Consider the following 11,478-nt stretch of genomic DNA (forward strand, 5'->3'; position numbering starts at 1 on the left):
CGGTGCTGCCGGTGCTGACACGGCCCGCCCCCTCCGCGCCCCCGCGGCCCGCCCCCTCCGCGCCCCCGCGGCCCGGCACTCAGCACGCTGCTCAGCGAGTCGGCTTTATTGGGGTGCGAGGGGTAGGTGAAGGGCTGTGCGAGCACACAGCGGGGAAGCTCATACAGCCGGAAGGGGGTGCGGCAACACGACCCAGGGTCAGGTGCTGCGTTTGGCATGGAGAAGCAGCTCTCGCTGCAAGCCGGCCTCGATTGTGGTAGCCCCCTTTCCCGGGGGCAAGTCCGTGATGAGGGTGATCTTATTGAAGACACCTCGACCGAAGTAGTCTGCGACCACGGAGAAGCCATCATTTGCACACTTGAGCTGCCGGACACAAAACAGCAGCATCAGCAAAAGCCTCCTGCACCTTGTAACTCCAGCCCCCTTTCATTTCACCTCCAGCACTGAAGAGGTGATGTGCAATTATCTTAAGCAGAAAGCGACTGCTTCAGCTACTCTAAGCTTCCACGTCTGTTAACATGTTCTAGCTACTGGCCCATTCTCAGCTCCAGCATTTCATCCTTGGGAAAAGCAATACAGAACCAACACTTCTGGTGAAGTCCAACCACACCATCCTGTCCCATTTCTGATTCATCCAACTATTTTTTCCCCTCCTTCTCCTTAATTTGTTCTGTGCAACTTGCTGAGCAGCTGTCACACTGATCGACAGGTCTTGAACCATTTCAGGGTCCTGTGAGAGTAGTACCTCTTTCATCTTTGGAGGGCATCAAGGACTCTATGCCCTAGGCATACTGTCATCACTCTAGGGCCTAATGCTTCATTATTTGCAGTCAACCTCCTTTACAAAATGCCTTCCCCCTTATTTGCCCTTGTCTACCAGCATCTGGGGATCTGTAAATTAATCTGAACCCTATTTATTTCAATACAGTAAGACAGATGTTACCCTACCTGATGCTGAAACTGGTCATGCAGATCCCTCTTCTGCTCCTGGGCTCGGATCATGTCCATCACTTTGCGATTTTCAGGCATGCATGTTGGACATTCTGAATCGCTCTCTGAGTAGCTTTCAAAACAATGTTGGTGGAAGGAGTGACCGCACAGGAAGTGGACTGAAGGCAGCTCCAGGGCACTGGTGCAAATGCTACACTTGGTCTTCTGAAAGATCTTGGGACTGAGGAGGCAGAAGGGCAAGAAAGACAAAATGTATTTTTCCTTAAAAAAGGAAAGTAACAGTTCTATCCAGCATAAGATGAGGCAGAACACAGTTCCACACCTTGCTTTTAGTTCTTCGATCTCCTGGCGGATCCTTGTAGTTTCTTCTCGGTATTTTTGAATTCTCTGCTCATCCTGCTCTACCTGGCGGCTCTGCTTCTGCAGCTTGTTGACAAGATAATCCTTAATCACAGACAGAGTGGCTGTGGAGTTATGAGCCAGTGTCTGCACAACTGAGAGCAAGTGAGATGTTAAACACAAGCAAAAAAAACCCTGCAGCTACCTAAACCTACCTGGTCAGACTAATTTCCTGTGAAAGACCACTTATGGGCAAAGGCAATCCACATTCTTATGGAACCAGAGAACTCTTTCAAAGACTCAATTTCAGTTTGATCTCTGCCAGAAACAGGGGCTGGGAGCATGTGTGCGTAGTTCAGACCAAAAGAGGCAAAGCAAGGATCTAGGGGACTAGATTCTATTTTAACTTCTCCACCATGGCACAGCAGGATTTTCAGCAAGCCCTTCAGCTCCCCACATCAGAACAGAACTCGCATACAGACATCTCCATGACTTACACTGCAGATCTTTTTTTCCCTCTAATTTGGGAGCTGTGACTGCCATAGCTTTTCCCTATAGAGCAGGTTATTACTTCAAATGGTGGACTCGAACTTCATTGACACTTCTTTCAAATTTCTAATCTACAGAGACAGTGCTATAAACTGATTTTTTGTTTGGAGTTTTTTTGGGGGGGGAGGGGTCGAGGGCTGGGTGTTGGGTGCCACATGTCATTATTACCAAGCAGTGGAGGCATGAGATTCTTGTTCTCAATGTGCTTCAGTACTGCAGCAATATACTCCTTGCAGTCCTCCTCCTTCCGTGCAAAGTAGCCGAGAGCCTGTTCCCACAGACAAGCCTCCTGGTCTCCATACAACTCACACACCTCAATTACTTTCTTGTACTGCTCGTTCTGCATGTGATAGTGCATGATCTGTTGGAAACTATGGGAAAAAAAGGCTCTTTTAGATTCAGATTGGACATTAGGAAAAAGTTCTTTGTTATGAGGGTGGTGGAACACTGGAACAGTTTGCCCGGCGAGGTGGTTGAGGCCTCTTCCCCAGAGGTGAGGTGGGCAACCTAGTCTAGTTGACGATGTCCCCGCTGACTGCAGAGGGGGTCAGACTAGATGACCTTTGGAGGTCCCTTCTGGCCCAGACCATTTTATGATTCTATGATTGTAAGGCAAGGACATTTATAGTTCAGAAATCCCTGCAGTGAGGGGGAAGGTTCAGGACTCTACAGACAAAAAGTAACACTCACAGTTTGCCCTGCTCATAAAGGTAAAGCACACCATCCTTGAAATTGTGCATCTGACATAAAACCAAGGCCTTGTCAAAGACTGTTTTGAACCTTCCACTCTTTAGAAGGGTCAGGGCTTCACTGTGCAGCTTCTCCTTGATCTGCAACACAGAGAAAGTATTTTGCACTACTTCCTGACAACAATTTTCTGGTCTTTCAAAGAGGAGGACAGTTTTGCTGTTTGCCCTCTACTGCTTTCAAGAAGACAGGACATGATTTCTTTTGCCCAAACAGCCAGCATGCTCAGAGCTGTAGGCAAGCAAATAGTACTTCTGTGGTTGAGACATCTGCTCACAGAGCTTTTTTTGTCTGCAATCTGTCCTTAAATGAGACTGGTAGAAAACAAGCCCAGCCTCATTGAAAGGAGTATTCTCCCTCCTAGCGGGCTGCTTTTCCATTTACGTGTTGTTTGTCCAGTACAGCATATGTACCGCCTCACATTAGCAAAGGCCATCTGGAAACATCAGGGACTGGCAGGTATGCAAACAGGATTCAGAGAGTCCAAATTTTCTCCCTCAACACACAAAGCTGGGGGAGCTCTAACCTGTTCATCTCGTTCATGTGCCCAGTTCTGGAGCCGAAGTTCCAGCAAAGTGTCATAGACACCCTGTGGAGAGTCAGCCTGCACCTCAGTCATGTGCTCCAGAAAAGCCTTCAGTTCTCGGGAGTTGTTTGCAAAGACTGGAATGAACTCTTCTGAATTAGCCTGTAAAAGAAAAGGTCAAGCATCCAGATCAGTTTCAACCAGACCAGGGCTTCTCCCCTGCTATGCAGAGTGCTCATTCCCAGAATCTGTGACAGGATGGATCCAACCCAGTACAGGATGCCGATTACAGCAGGAATCAGTTCCAAGCAGTAGCTTTAAGCGGTCTCTTATTGCTGGGACTGCCAAGTACACCAGGACAGAGCTTTTCATTACAAACATTAGGCCTGCAGCACCAGGTGCACAGCAGAACTCACTTGCAGCGAAGTTACTACTTGAGAGCAACAATTCTCAGTCTACATGAGCCTTACCTTTTTTCCTTCCAGCAGCCCAGGACCTTCATTGTCTCCCGAAGGCTGGTAATCAGTGCAAAGGATCTTCAGCAGCTCTGTGGTCTCTTTAGGGACATGGTTCATCAGGATTTTACCATACCGCTTCATGTTGCTCTCTGCCTGATCGAAAGGCAGTTTTCCAATGTAGTGCAAAGCCTCTTGGTAGTTCTGTGGAGCCAACCAGCAAAATAATCATGACATTGACTTCTGCTCTCCAAGGTTAGGACAGAAAGCACTGAAGACATGCTGCAAGTACGCCACGAACATCATTTGCTCCTCAGGGAGGAAGACCAGCTGTGGCCCAGGGAAAAGAGTGTGATTTAGATCAATCTCTCACTAACAACCCTCCCTCCTCTAAAAGGGCAGTGTGAAAAGCTACATATATAAAACCAAATGATTTCCATCCCTAGTCTACTACACGAGCCAAAGGCAGAAAGCCAACACAAAAGCAGCAGCAGAAACATAACCTGCGGTTCTCAGCAATCGTGTCAGCACGCTAAGCCACACGGCACGGGTCACTCTCACTAAAGAGGCGGCTAGAGAAATCACGTACTCCCCAGTAAGAACAAGAGGAAGTAACGCCTCCTCACCTTGATGTCCTCTAGCTGGATTTTGAGGTACCACTCGTGATGGGCGTGCTTCTCTGCCAGGTACACAGCGTGGGAGTAGTAGCCTGCTTGACGAAGCACCTTGATTGCCGTTTCCACATCAAAGCGGACCTCACTCTCACTCGTCTACAAGAACAGCAGAAAAACAGTCGCTCAGCAACCTTCCCAGAGTCTACAAACAGCAATCATTTATGTAAGAGGAAGAAAGCCACAGGAGGGACACCTTGGTACCTCTCAAGCAAAGGACAGATTGCACATGCAGGAAGGAAGTGGTCTAAGCATCTCCCATCAGTTTGCCAGTCACGCTGGCAAAAGCCAGCATGCTCCAGACTCAGATGGCAAACCAGCCAAAATGAGAATCTAACCAAGAGCTTAGAAACAAAGAAGCAAAGACAGGGTCACTGAGGGAGAAATCCATTTCACTCTCTCTCAACAGCAGCAACAGACAACGTCACCGCTACCCCTTTTTAATTATTCTTATGACACAACTTTGCATGATTTCAGCTTCCCCTCAATACCTTAATGAACTCCTCCAGTTTGGAGCTGTCTTTGAGTTTGGTATAGCAATTCAGCAGAAGCGTAGTATGGTCAGCATTGGCCAGTGACTGCAGGTGGAGAGTCTGAAGGTAAGCAGTAAGGTTGTGGATGCGCTGAGCATCCAGGAATTTCCGAATAACATAAGAAGGTTCCAGCTTCCCTATAGTCCTGGGAGGGAAAAAGTCACATTGCAAGAAGTCAGAATTTTTCCTTCACTGCAGTCACAACTCCAAGACAGCTTTGAACACTCATGCCCGCACAGAGCAATTTAGCCAGTTATCCTGAAGCTTAATGCCGACTCTTACTAGACATCAGGACCCCACGGTTTCAGTTCCACGTGAAGACAACTGCTTTGTGGCATTTAAAGGGACCCAACACGACACTTCCAGTGAGCCTCAAAACAGGCTGCTTCAAGTTTTTTAAAAAATGAGATCTTTTAAAACCGACATTAAGCTGTTTGAGCATTATGCAAGGAGACTACCACACGCAGTCAAATTATGTCATTCACCTTGCTTAGCGTGGTCCCTTGTTTATAACAACAGCATCAGGCCCCACTCCATCCCAGCATCCCCTTGCTATTCATGTTCCAGTACGATCGACGAGAGCTTTATTCTAAGGTGTGCAGTGCAATTTTCAAGCAACTTTTTCTGAGACTTAATTTTGTTGATGTATTGTCTTCTACTGGTAGAACTTTCACTCCTGGCATGCTTTATGTATGTAGGTTTGGTTTTATTCCTGAGCTAAAACAGAAATCAAGGCCTGCCTAGCTGCTGTCTATGCTGCGCTGTCACGGCTCCGTACCGGATGTACTGCTGGATGGCTCCATCGTGATTCCCCTTGGCGTACAAGTGATCGCCGTACTGCCGGAAGATCTCCGACAGGCCATCGCTGTCCAAGTGGTGACTCTTAGCCAGGTTAATGGCCATTTCAAATAAGTTCTTTCTGAACAGCATCTGTTAAATGCACAATAAGAGCAATGTGAAGGAAATATGGCCTCACAAAAGTTCAAACACAGCTGGAAAATAAGTTGTTTCTTCTTTTTGTGGTGTACACATACCCATGCTTTTAGATAACGCCTTCTAATGCTGGTTATGCCAAGAGGTCACTTGCTCTGTAACTCACCCAGACAGTTCAACTTTTCAATCTTGCAGGCGTAAGGCAGAAACTAGCAACAAAACAGGTTTACGTGCCTCGAGTTTGGTTTGCGTATCCTTCTCCTGCAGCACATGAATCTTCCCATCTCTGGTCAGTACATACAGAGAACCCCACTCTGCTAAGACATCCACAATATCATCAAAAACTGAGCTGTATGCAATGAATTTGTTGCACAAGTCATAGATATTCAGGACTTGCTTGTCCGAATTCTGCGCCTCATTCCCAGCAAACTCTGACCTGAAAAGCAGAAGAAGGTTTCAGAAAACCAGGAGAGCGCAATTTGAATTCTTGATACCTATGCAAACTAGGCCTTGTCCAGAGCGCAAGACAAATGGGGCTCCCCTGGGCGATTAAATTCAGTAAACCCAGAGGCGCAACACCACACATTTATACACAAACTACAACTACGTGTTAGATGGAAAAATTCACACTTTCAGCACCACTGTCCCAACAGAAGTTAATTGATATGTGAGTCCAGGTGAATCTTAACAACCTCTAACCAAGTTACAATTAGCTCCTAAGTGAAGCTTCACAGGGAAGAAGGGAATGAGGGAAAGGAGGAAGCTGCAAGAGTGCAAAGAACTCATCTGTTCCAAGGACCCCTACTTCGGAGAAGTCTTTCGGTCCTTCGAGACAATGATGAGGTACCCTCGATACCAGTGAACAATCAGCTTCTGTCCCTCGAAGGCAAAGCAGGGCCCACGTTCATCTGGTTGATAAAGGTACACACATTCATTTCCTGCCACGATGAACTGGAGATCCTGGGAGGGGTCACTAAGAGACGAACAGCGCAGTCCACAGCCATGAGTGTCCAGCTCCAGGTGAGGATAGTCTTTCACTGAAAGCATATAAGACTACAGAGGAAATGCAAGGTTTTGGGGATCACTCCAAACTAGACTCTGAAGTCAGTATCATCTTCAAGTCAGAGTCTCATATTTTTTTCCAGTAATTTCCCACCTGGATGTTCTCTGTGGTCACCACAAATAAATGTGTTGTTTTGCCAGACTGTCGAAAGGCAAGGCCAGTGACTGGGTAACTGCCTTCGTGTAGGATCTGGGTCTTACTGTGCCGGTCTCGAGTGATGTCTCCCTTCGTGAGCACAACACTGCCATCTGCAAAACCTGACAAATGGCACAAACCAAACCGTTGCTTACATGACACACCAGAAACACTATCCCACGTCAGTTAGGCTGGCTCCAGTAAGCGACACCTTGCTGGCCAGCAAGGCATTAAGTCACAGCACTGCTGCAGCTCTTGAGTCAGGGAATTATATGTCAAACCCTCATCCCAATATCCCGATTCCTCCTGTTACAGATCAGAGCTGTCACCCACCTGCACACAGAACGCCACTGTTCAGCAACCCAGATTCACCTTCCTTTCCACACACAAACTTCGCTTGCAGGCTATTTTTGAGTCTGCATTTTGTCTTACAAGCAGCTTTCTCATCCACCAACTGTAACTATGGTTTTAATTCCCTTACTTATTTGAAATCTACTACACCTTGTTAAAAGACTAGGTGAAGATTTGCTAAGAGCGACTAAAAGGTGTGGTTTTCACAGCTTGCCCACAACCCCAGTCCTGCAAATTATTCCGAGGCAGAAGGCCACAATACACATACATAATATGTAAAGACTCAGACTGAATTTATGCATTTATCCTCTCATCTCTACAACAAGACATTATCTCTCTGTGAGAAAAACATAAAATCTGTGTGAGAAGAAAAAACTCTCAGGAAATTCTAGGCTGGTTTTTATGCTATCTATTAACTTCCATTAAATCTGAGTAAGCCCCCTAATATTCTTCTTAAGCTTTGACAGTTCAGTTTTACTTACCAATAGCCATGAAATTAAGATTTTCATGGACAGTCAGGCAAGATACAACTGTGGGCTTGTTCCCTGGTATTGCTGGAAAAATTCGTGTACAGAGAGGATTGCCACCATCTCGTTTCTCCAGGTTCCAAACTTTAACCTACAAACAATGGTCTGGCGTAAGCAAAATGTGAAGTATTGGGAGGCCAAGACCTGGCATCAAATACAAGCGACCAGAAGGAGCAGGCTATGTAAGGTAAGAGAGATCAACCAAGATATCTGCAGTAGTCTTTTAAGAAAGACCCACAATGCAAGGACATTTTTCTCTTTTAGTCATTTAACTTACCAAAGGGTTAATACCTTCTTCATCCTCGCCAACAGAAACCAGGATGTTGTGCTGCTTCAGCTGGTACAGATGCGTTACCCTTAGCTTGTAAGCTTGGAAACTACTCAGTTGAAGGGAGCGAGGCAAAAACCAAATCTGACCTTCCATATGTAAATCGCAGTTAAGGTACACAAAGGAAAGAAAAAAAGCAACAAAAACCCCACGACAAGCCCACACCTCCAATCATACCAGAACCAATAACCTTAATACCTGTTCCTCACCGCTCTCTGGTAAGGCTACAAGAAAAACACTTCCGCGGAGCCACCCAAGAAGCAGCAAAACACCGGCAAAAGACAGCCAAGGGCAGGAAGCTGCCGCATTCCCAAGGCTGGAGTTACCCCCGCCCCGCAGGCCCGGCAGAAGCCGAGCCCGCAACCGCTAGCACAGGAGAGTCGCCTGCGGCCCGGCCACGCCGCGGCCCCCGGTTCCACCGAGCCCCTCACAGGCCAAAGCGTCCGGCATCGCCGCCGCGCAGGATATCCCCGAACACGAGGCTTCCACGGCCCGAGTCGCAGACCGTGATGCCCGCGGGCAGCGCGAAGCACTTCCCACCAGCCCCATCGGGACCTGGCGGCTCCTTCACCGTCTCTCTGTCAAAAAAGACGAAGCGGCGCCACTGCAGGTACGCCGCCATGTTGGGGAGGGGCCGAGCGCCCCTCACGTGAGCGGGTCACGAGGCAGCGTGCGCCGCGCGCGGGGCACAACCTCGGGCGGCGTCCGCGAGGCTGCCGCTTCGGCTCCGTCCGCAGGTCTGGGGAGACGGCTCCGACGCTGCGCTGTAGGGCCCCGGATCGAGACAGCCACGGCGACCGTGCGCCTGCGCGGTATGCCCACCCAGGTGGCAGCAAGCCCAAGCGCCCCCCTCCCCGCAACAGGAACGGGGGAAGACGGGGAAGCGTAAAAGCTGAAAACCTACGTATCAAAAGAAAGGCAAGGTCATGGGTGAAGCTGTGCCAGGGTTCTTCCTAAAGAGGCCATCACACGATTTGCTCAGTGCAGCTAAAAGAAAAAACGAGACCAAACTGGAATTCCAGGGAGCTTTTATTGAGTTTAATCAACAAAGTCAGGATTTTACCCATCATCTTTTCGACACTGAACTCATGAAGCTCTTCACAAGTCAGGGCTGTGCTGCACACACAGCCAGAGAAAATACATTCTCACCCCCATCAACCCAAGCTCCACTGGAGAGTTGGCCAATTACCAATTTAACAGAAAGCCAATTTCCCCCTCCCTCCCCAAACATTTTCAAGGACTAGTTCATGTCGTTTGCTGGTTAATAGTAATAATAACAACCTCTGGAGTCCAGTGGATTATAATATCCCACCTGAATTGCAAATAGTTTTTCTTGAAATAAAAGTTCCAGTTTCTTTCAATAAAGGGAATAGTGACTATTTTCTTCTCCTGACACCCCTTCCTTATAATTACTGGTTTAAATACAGCAAGGCTGTATCTTAATAAACCCATCCCTCCCCCCACCCCTCCTTACCTTTCCCTATGTTGTCTACAGCAGAATTTAACAATGCTTCCACGTAGGGACCTTTCAGTAACACAACAGTGAACTGAGCAAAACCTACAGAATAATCTGCCAAAGCCTCATTTTGAAGACTAGATGCAGCGTGCTCTTTGGTCCAGAGAGCTGGTTTAACACAAAGAAACTGCGACTCACAAAAGAGGAACCAGAAGTTCGCAGCAACTGGAGAACTCCCGGGGTGGACTACTATTGCCCAGCTTTTACTATGGCAGCCATACTGCTGGAGCTCCTGGGAAGGAAATTCATTTAATTCTCAGAACGCAACAGCAGAATTACAGCTCCATCAGAATCACACAGCCCAGCACCAGAACAAGAACCACCGTCATGGCAGCTCAGGAGACTGGGCACGGCAACTCTGTAACAGAAACCACGGCAGGACATCAGACTGTTCAGGTTTATGCCCTAACAGTCATTTCCGAAAAGAAAGTAAGAAAAAAAAAACCCACAAGCCTAAGCACGTGAAGCATTTTTAAATCCTTGGAGCAGACACCCTCCCCCATCCCAAGTAAAAATAAAGAACAAAAGGTCAGAATGAGATGATTTGATACCAACACGTACACAACATGACTTCATGTTGAGCTTCCCTGTTCTTACCCACACAAAAAAAAGTCACAGAGGGCAAAGGAAAGATGCTCCCATCTCATTCTGGAAACTGAAACATACTTGAGACCAACCCACCCCCCTCCCTTTGGGAAAAGCCCCCAGCAACTGCAGTGCACTCCTGACAGTGCATACCCAGAGACCAGCCTCTCGTTTCTCCAAAAAAGCTGGCAAGGTTCGCATCACCCTCTTCACAGCCGCTTCAGCCAGCTGTGAAGCCTCATTTGAACCAACTAGCAAAGCGATGCTTTTAAACTTCCATGGAGAAAAGTGCAGAGTATGTTAAGATTCTCATTCACATCATCTTTGTCAGAGGAAGTATTTGACCTTGGGTTCATCACTGAAGGCTGCAACTATTGCATAAATGTAAAGACTGGTACGTGACCACCAAGAACAGGAGCTCACAAGGAATCTCAAGAAGCCAAGAATTACACAGTCCTTACGCCTGGGTAGGGGAAAAAAAAGAAACAACAAAAAAAAGAAAAGAAAAGGGAAAAAAAAGGAAAAAACCCACCACAACAAAGCTAAAAAAAAAAAAAAACACAACACTAAGAACAACAACAAAAAAAAAGACACAGAGGCTAAGGTGGGGGTGGAAAACAAACAAACAAAAAACCCCAAACAAATGAACAAAAATAAAAGCAACCACACCCAACCCAAACAGTATTAAAAACAATTTTTAAACAAAAAAAATAAAAACAACTAGGATTATCCTAGTCCTTTGGAGCATCTTTCCATTTGCAAGATCACATCTGTTACAGATAGCCTACTAGCACCAAAAATAGGCTGCTTCCTTCTTGACAAGAAGCCACCTACAAATGGTGCCCCAGATAGTTTAGGTAAGTGCCAATCCTCTATTTGAGGCCATGTTTAAAGTAATACTTTCAAAAGTTCTGTGCTTCAAGAGGGACCATCAACACATGGCACCAGGCTAACCTACCACAAATCCAAGCAGAGCACACACGTCTGACTCAACATTGCTATCCTGGTTCTTGTTACATGTGCATGCCCTGGTAAGATACAACACTTTTATTTACATTTGTCATGTCTCTGTTGCACTAAAATGATCCCTCTTCTGTCTTTCTGGAAAATCATAAGCTGGCTGCAGTACAAGAGCAAGATTTACTTTTGGTCAAAGTTACCACCCACAAAATCCCACCCCCACCCCCACAAAACACCCCAACATTGTTTACATTTAGTACCTGCCAGTCAGATGTATGCTGAGTGGCTCACAGCATGTCTGTGACCAAG

General features: G+C 47.0%; 1 protein-coding gene across 1 annotated transcript; it reads right to left on the reverse strand.

The window, feature by feature from the left end:
* Window positions 1-96: 96 nt before the first annotated feature.
* Window positions 97-8,759, reverse strand: VPS11 (VPS11 core subunit of CORVET and HOPS complexes). The gene is made up of 16 exons (XM_054176130.1): window positions 8,573-8,759; window positions 8,058-8,202; window positions 7,736-7,871; window positions 6,861-7,024; window positions 6,510-6,757; window positions 5,939-6,140; window positions 5,550-5,701; window positions 4,730-4,916; window positions 4,194-4,337; window positions 3,583-3,771; window positions 3,113-3,274; window positions 2,530-2,669; window positions 2,008-2,210; window positions 1,274-1,445; window positions 949-1,171; window positions 97-363 (listed from the first exon to the last, which is right to left on the reverse strand). Exons 1-16 carry the CDS (start codon window positions 8,728-8,730, stop codon window positions 199-201), a joined length of 2,790 nt encoding a protein of 929 aa, XP_054032105.1. The 5' UTR covers window positions 8,731-8,759; the 3' UTR covers window positions 97-198.
* Window positions 8,760-11,478: the final 2,719 nt, after the last annotated feature.

The sequence above is a fragment of the Dryobates pubescens genome, chromosome 34 (genome assembly GCF_014839835.1).
Source record: "Dryobates pubescens isolate bDryPub1 chromosome 34, bDryPub1.pri, whole genome shotgun sequence".
NCBI classification, from domain to species: domain Eukaryota; kingdom Metazoa; phylum Chordata; class Aves; order Piciformes; family Picidae; genus Dryobates; species Dryobates pubescens.